This window comes from Gigantopelta aegis, chromosome 3, assembly GCF_016097555.1.
Source record: "Gigantopelta aegis isolate Gae_Host chromosome 3, Gae_host_genome, whole genome shotgun sequence".
In the NCBI taxonomy this organism is placed as follows: domain Eukaryota; kingdom Metazoa; phylum Mollusca; class Gastropoda; order Neomphalida; family Peltospiridae; genus Gigantopelta; species Gigantopelta aegis.
The window spans coordinates 31,980,431-31,999,303 of NC_054701.1; the positions used below are offsets into that span (position 1 = coordinate 31,980,431).

General features: G+C 41.4%; 1 protein-coding gene across 1 annotated transcript in view; it reads left to right on the forward strand.

Annotated features, from left to right (window-relative positions):
* The first annotated feature begins 1,146 nt into the window (after positions 1–1,146).
* The window catches only part of LOC121367896 (E3 ubiquitin-protein ligase PDZRN3-like), a 351,336-nt gene continuing 333,609 nt past the window's right edge, over positions 1,147–18,873 (forward strand). Inside the window, exon 1 of the mRNA XM_041492344.1 lies at positions 1,147–1,928. Coding sequence (XP_041348278.1) covers positions 1,227–1,928 — 702 coding nt within the window. The 5' untranslated portion in view covers positions 1,147–1,226. The remainder of the gene's footprint in view (positions 1,929–18,873) is intronic.

Genomic DNA, 18,873 nt, shown 5'->3' on the forward strand with positions numbered 1-18,873 from the left:
GACTTTTCCAGCTGGACAAACAAACAAAACAAAACAAAATTAAACAAAACAAAAAGATCTAAACAAACAAACAAAAAACCCATGGGTGATAACTTCCCACTCCTTCCACTTCAAGAAAGTACAACCATGTCGTGATTTTCTAGCCTGAACATCAACTCCACCTACCAAGGAAGGCGGTTAACTACGGCTCTTAACTCTTATACAGTTTACTTGGCGGGAAAAATGTTTGTCATAAACACATATTTGCGCTACTAAAGGTACTGGTGTAGTTATGTTTTTGTGTTTGATCGGAATCAAGGGAATGTCTTTAAACATTTATTATTTCACAGTGACGTGACGCCTTGGACCTGTAACACAGTGGCACGCATGTCCAAGTAGTTAAATAGTCTTTCTGGTTTGTTCACTCCTGGCTTCATTAACCTTGTTGTATACTGCGCGACATTTTTATCACTTTGTAAACAGTTTAATAACGCGCACACGTCGTTTTAACTCAGATGCCACTGCAGTGTTTTCGTTGACGATTTCTTCTGAATCATAAATTCAGCAGTTAAATCAACCATGATGTATATGAGGATAATCATATTTTACACATTGTAGGCAGGGTCATATCTTTCCCTCCCCAATAATATAGTGTTTTAAAAAATGCTCTTCCTTCTTCTTATTTTGTCTTTTCTTTCCTTTTTTATTTTTATTATTTATTTATTTTAGTTTTTCTAGCTTGAGAAGCAATGCCGTAGCCAGGAAGTCGTCATCTAATCACACTTCTGTCGTTTCTTACCATCTTTTATATTTGCCGTTCGCCCCATAACACGACTCATAGACAGTATGGATGACACCCCCAATGGGCATAGTTGGCGGCCCCCAATATAAAATTCTTGATAATGTACAAAATATTCTATATTACTGTGCCTTGATTTTTTTTCATACTGCCCCTCACCCTCCTTAATATTAGGTAAGGTACTGCTCTAGTTGGTAAAACAGTACCTTCTGTTCGTCTGTCACTTTCTCCCCTCTTCCACCTATTGGGAAACTAGTTGCTCGTGTGACGTCAATACATACAAGCAGACGATACAGTTAGATCGAGCCTGGCCTCGCGAGGCGCCTGGCATTCAGTCAGTGTTGTGTTCTCGAGCCGTACACAGGCGAGCCGAGTATTGACTTGGCAGTGTTTACCTGTGCGATGCGGAAACGATCTCTGATGTCGCGCGAATATTACTACTACTAGCATGGGCTTTGATACGGAGAAATTTGTCAGCGGAATAACCGACGAGAAGAGGTGTTCGCTTTGCAAAGGTGTTTTGGATAACCCGGTGCGCACGCCGTGCCTGCACGTGTTCTGTTCCGGATGTATTTTCCCCTGGGTGGTGCGGCACGGCTCCTGCCCCAGGCACTGCAGACATCTTAGCCCCACCGACCTGGAGAACGTCCTGTCGCTGAGGCATGTGATTCTAAACATGAAAGTGAAGTGCGATTTCATTGACGAAGGGTGCACGGAAGTCCTGAGACTGACGGATCTTGTCATGCACACGCAGGAGTGCTTTTACCGCCCTGTCGTCTGTCCCAACCCAGGATGTGGAGCTACTGTTAATTTCCACAATTTGAAATCTCACCAGAGCTTCGAGTGTGGATTTCGCCCTTTCGGGGTTTGTCAGAAGGGGTGTGGCCTGGCCATCGTGGCCAACTCGGCGGAGAATCACTCCTGTATTGATTCTTTAAAACAGTGCATCTCGGACGAACAGGCGAAAGTGGCTGATTTGGAGCAGGAGATGAAGAGACTGGTTTCAAAATTCAGTAAGAGAGAGAAATCTCTCCTTGGTCAGGTAGCCGCTCTTCACAAGCAGCTGCAGTTGCAGAGTTCCAGTTTTCAGAGGAAGCTTGACGTGTACAAGAATCACCTGAACGGACTTAGTGGATTAACTGATAATCAGGTACGTTAATTCATATACAGATTCTCATCCAGTTTTATCATTTCTTATACATATACTGTTTAACAGTTATCAGTACCAACCACCCAGCCATTCAGTACCAACCACCCAACCATGACTCGACGGACCAGTCTTGGTGATACCATTGTTAAGTCATTTTAGTTTAAGGCTGAATTCGTACCCCAAACCAATTGCAGTACATAGCTCAACGAGGTAATGCTACTTATTAGGCCGTTATACTGACATCTCTCTAACTGCTATTAGTACTAACCATTAATCAACGTCCTGGACAGACAATCTATATTGCTGAGGTATATGACCAGAAGGGAAAGATAGAGAGAGAGGGAGAGAGAGAGAGAGAGAGAGAGAGAGAGAGAGAGAGAGAGAGAGAGAGAGAGAGAGAGAGAGAGACAGACAGACAGAGACAGAGGGGGGGGGGAGAGAGAGATGGGGGGAGAGACAGACAGACAGACAGGCAGATTGGATATAAGTATGAATAGAAATTAAAATTAAATGGTTTAACCCAATTATAAAGTTATCATACCTTTCTTTTACTATCACCAATACATTGGTTTTCAAGCTACCAATAATGAATTACTTTCTGTACTCTTAACTGAAGACGCGGAAATTACCACTATATGAGTGAGGAGAATTTTGAGGGAGTATACATCACTATAACCTTCCATCATTAAAATGCTATTTTAACTTACTAAGTATATAACAGGACAAAATCTGCCCGACTGTGTATTCTCCGCTCTACACCACAGTAGTCCCTTTTGTGTATAGCAATTGTGAAAATCGAGACCGTGATTGTCGTCTTCCTGTTATGAAGTGAAAGGTTAGCTACGGCAATATGGATTTGTTAATTTGTCCTTCAAAATCGTTTTAGGGGAGTGAAAACGAGAGAACTAATCTACATTGCTCAAGTATGATAGATCCATAAATTTTAAAACGGGGATTTCTGTCAAAACTTAAGTTATAAGACCTACCATTACAAGAATTCCAAACGCCTAATGTCCGTAGGGGATCCAGAGGAATGCGATCCTGAAAAAAACAACAGCATTGGTTTTGACATAAAGTATTAAATATTAGGGACTTTGTGTCCCTTTTATCATTATTTGCGGGTACGGTAGTTACATTCGTTATAGAGAATATTGTGGAGATTTGGAACAAAATGCTCAGTGAATGAACACTGGCGTGGGGGGCACCTTTGTTTCTTTTAAAACGGTGCACTAACTCTTTTTGTCAAAAAAAAAGAAGAGAGAGAGAGAGAGAGAGAGAGAGAGAGAGAGAGAGAGAGAGAGAGAGAGAGAGAGAGAGAGAGAGAGAGAGAGAGAATTAAGCTTAGGGGTCACTTTTAGTGAAATAAAATTCCATATCATTCCTTACTATTCATAACCAATTACATAAATCTTTATACACTCAGACTGTTGGAGCGGTGGGGTATACTTCCCAACAATGGCTCTTACTGATAATTGAAGATTATTAGCTACTAAGCAGTTCGGTTTGTTTTGTTTAACGACACCACTAGAGCATGTTGATTTATTAATCATCGGCTATTGGATGTCAAACATTTGGTAATTTTGACATATAGTCTTAGACAGGAAACCCACTACATTCTCCTATTAGTAGCAAGGGATGTTTTATATGCACCATTCCACAGACAGGATAGCACATATCTCGGCACTGGCTGGAACGAGAAATAGCTTAATGGGCCCACGGCCGGGGATCGATTCCTGACCGACAACTCCACTTGATTCATTCTATGACACCTGCCTCGGTGGCGTCATGGTTAGGCCATCGGTCAACAGGCTGGTAGGTACTGGGTTCGGATTCCAGTCGAGGCATGGGATTTTTAATTCAGATACCGACTCCAAACCCTGAGTGAGTGCTCCGCAAGGCTCAATGGGTAGGTGTAAACCACTTGCACCGACCAGTGATCCATAACTGGTTCAACAAAGGCCATGGTTTGTGCTATCCTGCCTGTGGGAAGCGCAAATAAAAGATCCCTTGCTGCTAATAGGAAAGAGTAGCCCATGAAGTGGCGACAGCGGGTTTCCTCTCAATATCTGTGTGGTCCTTAACCATATGTCTGACGCCATATAACCGTAAATAAAATGTGTTGAGTGCGTCGTTAAATAAAACATTTCTTTCTTTCATTCTATGATGTTAACATCGGGGTTTTTTTCTTCTCGTTTTCGATGAGATGACAAACGAACGAGTGCGTGCATGCGTGCATGCTTGTGATTATGCTCTGATAGAGCTGCCTTTTAATTTTGTGTAATTAAACTAAACACGACTTCTTTTTCTTGTCTTCAACGATGCACACTGTCTGCAAGCATTGCATTTAACGACGTATAGAATTCCTGGTGTCGAAATGTAGCCATTCCCGACGGCCATTTGCGGATTTACTGGAGATTTCCACAGAGGATATTAAATCATTTGGTGATTCGTCAGGTCTAAGCAGTTCATAACAAAGCTGACGTCTGCCTCTTGTGAATAGGCCATTGGCGTTTAGTCTATTTTCGAAGTCGTCTTAATCCCGAGATTAAATTTAAACTGCTGACATTAGGGTTTATAATTAAAATTCGATCTTTTAGCCACTAAACTGAATCAAATCATAATTAAATGTTGTGGTCTACTTCTTGATTATTACGGCTGTCTGTGTATGTTGTATAAAATAAATTTGAATGGCCTCGGTGGTGTAGCGGTTACGTCATTGCTACCGGTTCCCACCCATAGTTTGCTGTCATTGTAACATGCTTTTACGACATACGGAGCCTTTTTCACGACTAACATCACCGGCCTCGGTGGCGCAGTGACTATCTGTAGGTACAGGGTTCGCAGTCCGGTAACGGCTCTAACCTAGAGCGAGTTCTTTAGGGCTCATTGGGTAAGTGTCAGGCCACTGCACCCTCTTCTCTCTCATTAACCAACTAACAACTAACCCACTGTCCTGGACAGACAGCCCAGATAGCTGAGGTGTGTGCCCAGGACAGCGTGCTTGAACCGTAATTGGACATAAGCACGAAAATAAGTTGAAATGAAATGAAAATGACTAACATTACATATTTAAAATATTTTCTTGTGTAGAATATCAGTGCCTATATAAACAAGGTTGTTGTTGTTTTGTGTGGGTTTTTTTTTTGGGGGGGGGGTTGTTGTTTTTTCTAATGTTTGTAGTAGCTACATGTAGGTTCCTTTGGAGTTTTTTTATTTTGCCAGATTAGTTAGAAATTCTGAATCATGTTAACGGCAGCTTTGGTTATGGGAGTGCTAAATGACGAAGACAAGCAAATATTATTTTATGGGAGAGTTGCAAAAGTTACAATAAAATATTTCTGCACCATTAAAAAAAAAGAAAAAAAGAAGAAGAAAGGACGTCAGCTTTTGCGGGAGGGTTCGGACGAACCCCCCCCCCCCCCCCTAAATACCCTGTATAATATTACGAAGTAAAAATGAAAACTGACTGCTACAAGCATTAGTATACGACTGCAAACGCATTGGATATATATATATATATATATATATATATATATATATATATATATATATATATATATATATATATGCACTGGTATTCTTAACAAGAAAATGTATTTAATGTGTAATATTAGTCTCCAAAAACTCTGTTAGTCGGAAACATTTCGTACGTACGAAAAAATAGTTTTTAGGAAATTAAATTAAATTTAACCTAGTACGGTCAGAAACACGTTTAATATACAGCCACTAATATTTTATGCAGAAAAAATATATTTGATATGTAATTACAATCGTTAAAAAGTCTCTGTTAGTCGATAACATCTTAAAAATTGCACAAACTCAAGAATGTCCCTTTAACCCACTGTCCTCCAGTATACAACCCATATAGCTGAGGTGTTTGTGCCCAGGACTGTGTGCTTTAACCACAAATATCACGTTGAAATTAATTAAAATTACCAGCCTTGGTGGTTTAGTAGTTAAGCAATCGGACATAAGGCTGGTAGGTACCGGGTTCGCATCCTGGTACCAACTCCTACCCAGAGCGATTTTAACGGCTCGAGACCACAACACCAACTTCACCTTCATTAGTAACTAACATTCTGGCCACTAACTAACCCTCCTAAACAGACATCCTAGATGGCTGAGGTGTGTATCCAGGACAGCGTGCTTCAACCTTAATTGGATACGAGGACGAAAATAAGTACAAACACTGAAATGAATTAAAATGAATGACTAACATGATGACAAACCACATTTCAATAGCTGACCTGACTATTTAGTTTCGCTAGCCATTAAAGAACTCGACAACGCATCGTCTCCTCTGATTGTGGAGCGATTAATACTAGTACAAATGCGATCAGTTCGTCTGTTCCGGACCCCACGCGAGCCACTTTACGAGTTAGACCTCCAGGTGATCATCTAATCAGTCAAACACCACGTTTATCACCTGGCTCACTTCACGATTCGTTCTCGCGGTGCCGGCGAAACACCGTAAACGACAGACACTTGACTTCTGTAAAGCTTTAGTGCAGATTCGAAACGCCTGTACTGGTGTGGTAGACAGGGCTTTCTGTGGTATTGTGTGGCTCTGCGTGGCGTTGCGTTGCGTATAATATCGTGGCGATCTGTTGTTCAAGCACGCTGTCCCAGTACCCTAAAGTGTTCAGTGAAATGGGTAAAAAAAAGTTAGAGAGAGAGAGAGAGAGAGAGAGAGAGAGAGAGAGAGAGAGAGAGAGAGAGAGAGAGAGAGCAGGGACGAAGCAGTTTATAAAATCCACGAATATAGGGTATTTTCCAGTTAGACAAAATGTTAACACTTTTAAACTAAACGGGCATTTTTAAGGGGGAAGAAAGAAGATTTTGTCCCCTGTCCCCTCTAAATACGGTCTTTGTGCTACTTTTTGATTAATACAAGTATTTGCTTCCTTAAGACAGGACGCAAACACACAAATGGGAAAGTGGAACTAAGAATGTTCAGAAAATCTATGTGCTTGACAATGTTCAATATAACAGGATTATATATATGATGCAAACTAATTTCCTTCAGTATCTTTAGTTGCAGGTCACGTAAAAAGATATTATAGGTCTTTCCAACTAGCTCAATTTGTAGAGCGCTTGTTTGAGATGCTTGGGTAATAGGATCGAACCTCCTTGGCGGACCCGTTGGGTTTTCCCCCATCCCAACCAGTGGCTGTCCTGTTTGAGGAAAAGTATATTTTAAAAAAACCTTGCTACTGACGGAAAATGTAGCGGGTTTTTTTTTTCAGAAGACAACGGGTCAGAATTACCAACTATTTGACATTCAGTTGCTGATGTTTCTCAATCTACTCTAGTGGTGTCGTTAAACAACTCAAACGTTTAACTTCAAAAATCGGAATTGTTAAAGACCTACGATGTATTATCTTTTAATAATGATCCTGGCTATATCAAAGTGCATTCAAAATATTTCTTAATTACTAATCGTGGCGGCTATTATCTGAAGACTACGTGTCAGAATTACCAAATGTTTGATATCCAATAGCTGATGATTAATGAATCTATGTGCTCTAAACAAAACAAACTTAACTTTGACAAATAGTTGACAATAACATAGGAGTTCATTAAAACGGTTATTGTGTTAGTATTTACCATTAACAGAAAACGATGTTAAAAGATAGGTAGGCGAGTTTGCAGCTTTAATGATTTATACTAACATAAAAATTGACATTTTCAATATGAAGCCCTATTATCTACATATATACATCTATGATTCAGAGTAGCCTGGCATCGTTCGCGTTAATGCTGACGCCGCAGTTTCCCGGATGTAACGCCGCCCCACCTGTTGTTAACGGTAAAATAAAACTTCCGGGTAACAGGAAAATGGAAAGCATCGCTTGTTTAACCACACCCCAGGACATTGTCTTATCACCGAATACAACATGTGGAGAGAAACAAAATCGTGGGTCGATACATAGACTTTTGTTTTTGATTACAACCAAGGGGATTTTATACGACATATATACCACAACTCGTGTGATTAACGATATCTTAGGACAGCTATTAGGACAGACAGACAGACAAGACAGACAGACAGACAGACAGACAGACAGACAATGGGTGTCAAATATATATGATCATAGACTACATCTAAAGGATTAGAGAAACAAAAATATCTTCTGCCAAAGAAGGAGAGCTCTGTTAACGTGCCCCTATCCCACAAAAGGTTCGGGCACGTCTATCTTGAGACCGGTCTCATGCTGTCAGAGGCTATTCCCAAATGACAGCGACGACTCCTTTTTTTATGCACAGGATAGTATATATAACGATGTTTAACATACCAATCGGTCTCTCCCTCAAATGAAACTGCTGGCCTGAACCGTCAATGGATATAGGCATATAAAACAAGTATCAAGTTCTAGTAGCAATCGGAGAGTAGGGCGTAGGCGTTTCAGCCGTAGGGATGGTTCTTTTATAGGATTCGCAGTTCGGTACCGGCTCCCACCCAGAGCGAGTTTTAACTACTCAGTGAATATGTGCAAGACCACTACACCCTCTTCTCTCTCACTAACCACTAACAATTAACAACTAACCCACTGTCCTGGATAGGCAACCCATATGGCTGAGGTGTGTGTGTCCAGGACAGCGTGCTTGAACTTTAATTGGATATAAGCACAAAAACAAATTGAAATGAAATGAGCATGTGGTCTTTATGTTGAGGTAAAATATATGGGTTGTGTGATGCACATCTTTGTAGTTAGGCGCTTCATAAATAATGCCATTTGAGACTATTTTCACAGAAGACAGTTGAATGCACGATTCCAATGACATTGGTTAATTTCTTATGATCACTTTTGTTTCCGGGCGATAGAGGTGTTCAGCAATCGTCTTAATTATATACCCATAGTTCACTCAAATACAGTGTTACTTCATTTTGGAATGAAGCATGGCTTTGTTAGCTTAATAAGAAATTAATTAAGATGATTACGAGCTTACCGACTTAATAATCGATCAAGCTTTATGAATGAAATATGTCATCACCGGTTTAATAACCAATTAAGATTTATGAATGAAACATGTCTCCACCTGCTTAATAACCAATTACGAAAATGTGTTATTTCGTCTGCTATATTCTGATCCAGACATTCAACAATTCTTCAAATCCTGCGAGGTCATACCCGAGTTAGCATTTTAAATATATTTTGTTGAGCAAAGATCATTACATTAAATAGTCCACTTTGTTATTAAATATGTACTGTTAGTATTGTATTATAATAAACATATTTTAAAGAAACTGAATTTTGAGATGCTTGTTATGACAGATGAAACCACCACAAAAATCGTTAACAAAATTCCGAAACTGTAACTAAACGTCATCTTGACATTTGTAACCGTAAACAGAAATATATTTTAAAGGTTCTAGCACGCTGTTCTACGTACGAAATACAGCTTTAAAATGGAGGTTACACGTTTATTGTGGAAATTTTCGGCTACTCTTATGCACCGATTTGTGATATACTAGTCGTGGAGCACTGATGGGTGCATTTACTCTGTGTTGGAGCATGTAGAGAAATACAGCTGTGCTAACGGGCGGTCTTCAAAATCAAATGGTTTCATGTTTTTAACAAATGAAAAAAATAATATGGGTTTAACTACCTCACAACAGTAACAAAACCTGCATGACCGGCCTCGGTGGCGTCGTGGTTAGGCCATCGGTCTACAGGCTGGTAGGTACTGGGTTCGGATCCCAGTCGAAGCATGGGATTTTTAAATCCAGATACCGACTCCAAACCCTGAGTGAGTGCTCCGCAAGGTTCAATGGGTAGGCGTAAACCACTTGCACCGACCAGTGATCCATAACTGGTTCAACAAAGACCATGATTTGTGCTATCCTGTCTGTGGGAAGCGCAAATAAAAGATCCCTTGCTGCCTGTCGTAAAAGAGTAGCCTATGTGGCGACAGCGGGTTTCCTCTAAAAAAAATCAGTGTCAGAATGACCATATGTTTGACATCCAATAGCCGATGATAAGATAAAAAATCAATGTGCTCTAGTGGCATCGTTAAATAAAACAAACTTTATTAGTCGAATATTGACCTATAAGGGGCTCTCTTGACCAGACTCCGAGACTTGTAACTCCAGCCCTGTAAAGGCTCATACAGACTGGATGCGGCGCGTGCGTGCGGTCCGACTGCTGCGTCTGCGGCTTGCGTTTGAGACATATAGACCAGATACGATTATTTTATTGCGGTTGGCCGCATGCATTTTCAAACGCACGCATCGCACACATCCAGTCTAAACGGTCTCACTGAGGCTAATTTATTTTGATTTTCTTCGGCCGCACCGCACGCACGCGACGCATCCAGTCTATATAAGCCTTAAGGAAAGAAGGAAGGAAATGTTTTATTTAACGACGCACTCAACACATTTTATTTACGGTTATATGGCGTCGGACATATGGTTAAGTACCACACAGATATTGAGAGAGGAAACCCGCTGTCGCCACTTCATGGGCTACTCTTTTTGATTAGCAGCAAGGGATCTTTTATATGCACCATCCCACAGACAGGATACCACAGCCTTTGATATACCAGTTGTGGTGCACTGGCTGGAACGAGAAATAGCCCAATGGGCCCACCAACGGGGATCGATCCAGACCGACCGCGCTTCAAGCGAGCGTTTTACCACTGGGATAAGTCCCCCCCCCCCCCCCCCCCCCCCGCCTTAAGAGTAACAAAAATTGCATGATGTTTTTGGTCGAATGTTAACCCATAAGAGACCCCAGTGACTATTTTCACCTGACTCAGAGACCTAAAGCCAACCCTGTAAATTACTACATTTGATTTCATTTCCAAAACAGTTTACCTGTTTATTCTGTTACCTGTAGTAATAATCCTGGGGGAAACGTGTGCACCGCCATTCGTGTCGTGCAGTATAGCTTATAAAGTGACAGTGACTGTGACACTTGAAGATTAAACTGCAACATTCGTCACGTGGGACATTCGATCATCATAACGTCTGCAGTGTGCCTTTCACGACTGTACATGTACTTTAAAATAATTACACGCATGTTCTAAATCCTTTACATTCGCCCCTCCCTGTTGTTTCCATTCACATTTGTTTATGTACTTAATTACTTATGATCCTTCATCTCGATTCCATAAACCGTTCCTAGTACGATGCTTTGTTAGAAGCCAAGACACACGACTTGTTTGACTATGATGGACACGAAATACCGGACAGGGAAACCCAGTGCAATTTTTAAGCAGCGGCTGGAATAGGCGTCTAGTCTGATTCCCATGAAATATGAAGCAGTAATAGATCGACGCAAAAGAAAGGAATATTTTATGGGAACGCAGTCGCAGACGTCTCCGTCGGATCTGCAACGGATCTGATCGACGTAGACGTCTGTGACTGTGCTCGGCCTCGGTGTAGTTGTTAAACCATCGGTACTGGGTTCGTCTCCCAGTATCAGCTCCCACCAGAGAGGGAGTACTAGTTAAATGATTTCATAGGTTGGCACCACGACTGGTATATCAAACGCCGTGGGATGTGCTATCCTGTCTATTGGATGGTGCATATAAAAGATCCCTTACTAGTAATTGAAAAATGTAGCGGGTTTCCTCTCTAAAACTACATGTCAAAATTACCAAATGTTTGACATCCAATTGCCGATGATTAATAAATCAATGTGATGTAGTGGTGTCGTTAAACAAAAGGCACTTTACTTTCTTTTTCAATGGGTCGGTGTAAGGCCACTACAAATAGCCGAGGTGCGTGTCCAGGACAGCGCGCTTGAATCTTAAAAGCGCAGACCCTAGTTTCAGTCCGTGGAAATGGACACTAGATTTAGTTAATCTACAAACCTTTAACAAATTTGAATAAGGTTATAACAGAGAGAAGCTAAAGTCTGTGATGTTTAAACTGGGAAATACCGTCCAAAAAATAACTAGAGCTTGTCTCGATAACCATCCCTTCTCAGACGAACGTGAGTTTATACAATTATGAAAAATGCATTTTATGGAATTGCAAAAAACTGGATGACCAGAACCACTTTAGGTGTACAAAAATTAATATAAGTACTTCTAATTTAAATGATCAAAAACGGATTTAATAGTTAAAAATACGTCGTAGTGTTTAAAAACTAGGGTCGGTCACTTTAATTGAATATACCGGAGTCGTTAGCGGGCGGGGGTTAGTTTCGGTGCTATGGAATTTTGGATGTCTCGTAGGATTAAATCAAAAAGAAAAGGTTGCGCAGTTTCTATGAAGGAATTAGGCGCATTTTTGAACGGTTCGCCGAAATATAAAGGGGAGCTACGTATAGTTTTGAACTTAGTATGCCGAGAGTAGCTCGTTACTGGACTGACTTTGAGTATTTTAACATGCCCCTGTACCACTATGGTTTCGGGCATAATGGATTGAATGACAAGTTGTAATTTTCTTTTACTGCCTCAGGTGTGAATTATTCACCTGCTCCCCATTGTCCACGGCGGATGGTGATCGTGAGCCTGCCTGCTGTGCGTCGTGATGTCTAAGCGCTGTTACAGACGGCGGCCCGTGGTGACGTCACATTCGTTAGGCACACATCCCGCCGAGACGATACGATCGGCGGGTAACGGGATATACCTGCGCGGTAGACGAGGCAGAACAAACACGCTAACGGCGCAGGTCATCGTGAAGTACCGCCGGTATTACACAAGAGGCAGGTTAAAGTCACACCAAGCAAACATTTACCTTCTGGACGACCCTCGAGAGGAAACATTATGGTGTAATAAATAATTACTACGTACATTAGTAAACAAAGCAGTATTTTCAGTTTTTGATTCGATGTTTTCCAACCTTTCTCAGACTTAGAGCTCGTCATCATTAAACCGTTAGGGTTGACCAAACTTTAAAAAAAAGAAAAAAAGAATTTATTTATTGAACTTGCAAGTTATGACATTTTGTCTGATTCACTGTTTCCGATAAAACATCTAATAAGAGATCGAATATAGTTTATATATGTGTTAAAACAGTTTGACTATTACATTGTTTTGCACCAAGAAACAGGCCAGTAGGAGCGATAGTGAAGTTGGAGGAGGGGCACACGCGATGGTGTGTGTGTGTGTGGGGGCACCATCACATGTTTTAGGGTTTTAAATAATATATGGTAGAACAAAAATATTTATGTTTTGGGACTCAATTGATAGGCACAGTCATTATAAAATAAAATGCACCCTGGCGGGTTGGGTAATATCAAGACTGGTTAGTGTCATAGTTGGGTCAGGGCAGGTCATAGGGCTTAACGTGCACATGCAGAGCAAGCTGTTGTAGCGCACGCCTATTATAGGCGCAGGCAAGGTTTCTAGAATTTTTATAAAATCCACTAGCCATGGGATCAGTGATTTTTAAAATTTACTAGCCACGATTAAAAATTCACTAACCCTACTTAATTTTAAGTTAATACAATTTTACTAAATAATAGTAATAATCAGATATGGCACCTAAAGAGGGAGATAGAGCTAAAAAAATTACTAACATTGAGGGGTTGGGGTGGGGGCAGGATATTCATACTTACAAAATAGACTTAACTGCAACATTTGACAAATTAGTTTTCACTAGCCGTCGGGCATGGCAATAGTAGTTATTTACTAGCCCAAAATTGAATATCACTAGCCATGGGAGTGGGGCCACCATAATCTAGAAGCCTTAGGCGCAGGTATCAACTTGCGCCGACTCCATTGTCCAGGAGAGGAATATAGTAGTGTTACGTAAATAATAATAATACGTTTTAAATCATTATTGATGGTTCCAGTTCATTACTGGGGATTACTGTGAGACTTGTTTGGTGGTTGAAACGTTATATATTCGTCGACCATCATTAACTTTATAACGTCATTGCTAATCAATGTAGGAAGTTCGAACCCCAACAGTTAACTTTGTAATTTTATTACTATCGTTCACATTGACAAATTATTAGATAAAATAGCGAAGATTACCTAATGGCAAGGAATTAATGATTGTGGGGTTGTTGGTGGGATTTTTTGTTGCGAAATTCAGTATATCAAGTGGCGAATGGATGGAGAATTCCCAAAGGACATGTTGTCTCAACTTTAATGGGTTAAATAGCAGGAAATCACATTTCAGTCTTATAACCGCGCCTTCTCCACCCCTAAAACTCGCGCCTTTTCTGGGTTTCGTTCGTACGATATGGTTAGTCATGTTCAGTTTGGACATTATGAATTATATTATCATGGGGGGTGGGGTGGGGGGTCAATTGCCTTCGCCCAGTGTTGGAGTAAATATTCGCATTCGGGGCCTTTTTATCATGTATTTCCACCATTCTAGGTAAATCACAATGTTAACTGTAATCCATTTAAAAATGTGCAGTAATTCGTTTAGATATAACTGTTTGGTAGTATGAAAATATGCATTTCAGATTCGGGAAAATATCTACCAGTGCCATAAATGGGAGCTAGTACGCCGATGGGTGTAAATCAATTTTCAGTTTGTTGTCTGATCGTACAGTGCAGAACACAAACTATAAACAAATAACCAGCCGAACAAAAACAACAGGGGCGAAAACCTGTCATCTCAACTCGTTTGGGCACGGATTCAAACAGAACTCGGCGGTTGCTCACTGCGGCTCTTCGTTTACTCAATCAACACGCTGGCTGGCGAACACAAGTAAAGTGGACGCCGAGTCACGCAATCGAACGTGCCCCGAGTAGTGTCACGCAACTAGCTCTCTCGCTGGGCAATGGTCAGACACTGCGATAAGGACACTGGACAGTCAGGTCACAGATATACACACAATGGCATCCTATCTGCTGGTTAAATAATACTAAGGTCAGATGGTAAAGAGTATTTGATGGTCACACACACACACACACACACACACACACACTACACTACACATGTAGTCCGATACATTTGCTGTCGGTAAAACCAAAACTTTGCAAGAAGCTCTTGAAGTTCAACCGGCCTCGGTGGCGTCGTGGCAGGCCATCGGTCTACAGGCTGGTAGGTACTGGGTTCGGATCCCAGTCGAGGCATGGGATTTTTAATCCAGATACCGACTCCAAACCCTGAGTGAGTGCTCCGCAAGGCTCAATGGGTAGGTGTAAACCACTTGCACCGACCAGTGATCCATAACTGGTTCAACAAAGGCCATGGTTTGTGCTATCCTGCCTGTGGGGAGCGCAAATAAAAGATCCCTTGCTGCCTGTCGTAAAAAAGAGTAGCCTATGTGGCGACAGCGGGTTTCCTCTAAAAAAAATGTGTGTGGTCCTTAACCATATGTCTGACGCCATATAACCGTAAATAAAATGTGTTGAGTGCGTCGTTAAATAAAACACTTCTTTCTTTCTTGAAGTTCAAGGTAACTGTCCGCAGAACGGAAAAAGAATTTGTTTGTAGTTGTTGTTTTTGTTTGTTTATTTAATTTATAAATTTTTAATTTTTGAAGTACAGTAAACCATAATTTGTATTTAGAAAGTGAAATTGGTGCATTCTTGCACCCAGTCAGGAAATTTATCATGGAGACTGTAATATGTATGCAAAACTGAAAATACATTGAGTTGTGCCCATGCCTTGTAACCAAAATGATTGATTCAATTACAGTCATAACAGTTAACAACTGTATGGATTATGAATGAGATATATTGTTTTTCCATCATTTGTAGAATTCCATTTGTTACCCATTGTTTCAAAGTCCATCTGGAAAAAACAATATGTGCACTTTGTTTTATCATGCTGTACTACATTGTAATTAAATGCAATGACAAAAACTAATACATGGTCATGATGATAATGATCAGGGCAGTATCTCTGCATAAAGCAGACTTAAATGGGTATTTGGCAAAATCAGTGGTGTAGGCTACGGAGTTTCGGATGAACCCCCATCCCTCCACACCCACTGCTGAAGCAAATGGTCCGCTTTCAGAACTAAAATATACAGGTTTATACATATGGAGTTTCTGGTGGTGCAAAAACAAAATAGAAAAGTTCCACTTGATTCATATTCGAACCCCCCCCCCCCCCCCCCAAGTCCAGATCATGCTACGCCCCTGAAAATGATGGATGATTCTATTAAGCTCTATCTAGTGTGTCATCTATAGGACAGCCATGTCCAAGGAGATCCTCTTACTACAATGTTCATCCCTCTTGCATCAACACAAAGAAGACCTCAACTCCCAGACTAGTTTACTAGATAAACACTAACAGTGATATCAGATGTTTGCAAAACAGGTAAGCATATTCTGCCTCTCCTGTGGCACCCACTATAGCTAATACAGGAATTGTATATTGGCATCAGTATTGGTACGAAATATGAACAAGGGATAAGGTTAGTTGAGGGCTGACAACTTTGACCAACGTTGTGTATCATCTACTGGGGGTGGGAGCGGAAGTCTTAGCAAACAATCGTAAAAGTTATCCTCATCTGCATAATGCTTCACAGTTAGAATGCTCACAAATAAATAAATAACAACAATAACAACAGTTGACACAAACAAAATCTACACCTTTTCCAATGCCTATACTATAGTAAATTATAAAAATGAAGAAAAATCAGGAGAGAAAAACCAAACCAAAAGCTCTGTAATTGGCATTATAACCTGTTTTTATAACCTACAGTATTTTATGTGTGATTTCTAACGGTCTAATTCCCCCAGCTTCCTGTGTGTGTCGACTGGATGTCTGCCAGTCTCTAGTGACATGATATGATGATCAGATTAAAATGGATGACCTTTCACAAAGAACATGTAAAAAAAAAAATGTGATCAAGAGAAGCAAGTGCATGGAATAGAAATATATAACAAATGTGACATTTAAAGAAAAAGATTCTACAGAATTAATTGTCTCACCAACAATAATCTGCTAAAGAAAAATCAGGCGTATAGGAACCGGGGAGTGAGAACCACATGAGGACAATAGTATAAGTTGGTTTTTTGGTCCTACTCTATATAAAAAATTTTTATAATATGGCCTGTGACTCTCTCTCTCTCCCCCCCCCCCCCCACCCACTAGAGGCTATAACTGATTCACTAGAGATTGCGCCCCCTCCCCCCACTCCAGTTATCATTCCTAAGAACCTGAAAATTAATAATTTAAAATTAAATGAAAATATTTTAATAATCATGAATTAAAATTGATCATTGATCTAGTTGTATGTAAAACCCCCCAATAATATAAACCCCTTTATAAACTCAAAATAAAACAAATTTTAAAAGTTAATAAAAAGTTAACATGAAGTCATTTTAATGAAATGGATCTTTTATATGCACTATCCCACAGACAGGATAGCACATACCACAGCCTTTGATGTACCAGTTTGTGGTGCACTGGCTAGAGCGAGAAATAGCCCAATGAGCCCACTGACAGAGATTGATACTAAACTGACTGTGAATCATGCGAGTGCTTTACCACTGAGCTATGTCTGCCCTAGGAAAGTCAAAATGTCAGGCGATACAATACAGTTACTTGTTTGTTAACTCAATCAAGTCTTGAAAATTGAAATCACACCTTGTTAAATCTACCTTTGATCTTTTGCAACATCTGGTAAATTGAACAGGTGAGCAATCAATTCCAGTCTTTCAAGCCTTCACTGATGTTTATTTGATGACTTTGTAATCAGCACGTTTGTATGAAGACACTTGTCGGTTGGAGGGAAGTGAAAATATGTTGTCAGGCATGGCAGAGTGGTTGATATATACTCTTCAAAAGAAGAAACGCAAAACCACATTGTCGTAACATTTGGAGAATTGATTTAATTATTGAATGGTGAGTCCGATAATTACCAAATGTTGCAGGATTGTTCACAATTCACTCTAGTCCATTGTGAGTAAGTGATAGGACACACCACCAAGGTCAAGGTCATCTGGAGTCAATACCGGGTGTGGCCTCCGCGTGTGTTGACAACTGCCTGGCACCGCCTGCCCATTGAAGCAACCAGAGTACGGATGACGTCCCGGGGGATGGTGGCCCACTCGGCCTGCAAGGCTGCTGCCAGCTCGGGCAGGGTCTGTGGCTGTGGTTGTCGCTGTCGGAGGCGTCGGTCCAACTCGTCCCATAGATGCTCAATTGGGTTCAAATCCGGTGATATCGATGGCCAAGGAAGGACATTAATGTTGTTGTTCTGTAGGAAAGCCGTTGTGAGACGTGCTGTGTGAGGCCTGGCGTTGTCATGTTGGAACACTGCGTTGGCGTTGGCCATAACTGGAACGATGTGTGGCCGGAGGATCTGGTCAATGTAGCCCTGTGCATTCAGGTTGCCCTGCACGTGGACCAGGTCAGTTCTGCCAGTGTGTGAGATGGCTGCCCACACCATGACACTGCCCACACCATGACACTACCCCCGCCGAATCTGTCCACTTCTTGCACGCAGTTTGCCGCATAACGTTCACCACGACGCCTATACACGCGACATCTTCCATCATGACGTCGGAGCAGAAATCGGGACTCGTCACTGAACCACACCTGTCTCCATCGCAGTTGAGGCCATTGTCGATGAATCTGGCACCACTGCAGTCGGAGTCAACGGTGTTGTGGTGTTAAGATGACACCTCGAACTGGACGTCTGGCACGAATTCCTACCTCACGTAGGCGGTTCCGTACGGTCTGGTCGGATATCCTGTGCAAACCTGGTATTGCTGTGGCTGTGGAGGTGGCAGTAGTCAATCGTTCCCGAAGGTGGCGTACCCGGATGTAGCGGTCCTGCCCGGGGGTAGTGACCCGTGGTCGACCGGATCTAGGGAGGTCACGTGTTGATCCATGTTGCTGGTAACGGTCCCACAGTCTGGAGATGGTGCTTGGGGACACATGGAATGCCCTGGCAACGGCCGTTCTGGATTCGCCTGCGTCTAGTCGGCCGATGGCATTGTTTCTCTGCGGTTCACTGAGACGTGACATGTCCTGGATTGTCAACTGTCGGCCAGATACAGAGGCCAGGCAAGCGAACACCCTGCACTTTTATACTGTCGGTGTTCATGTTGCACGTGCAGACAACGC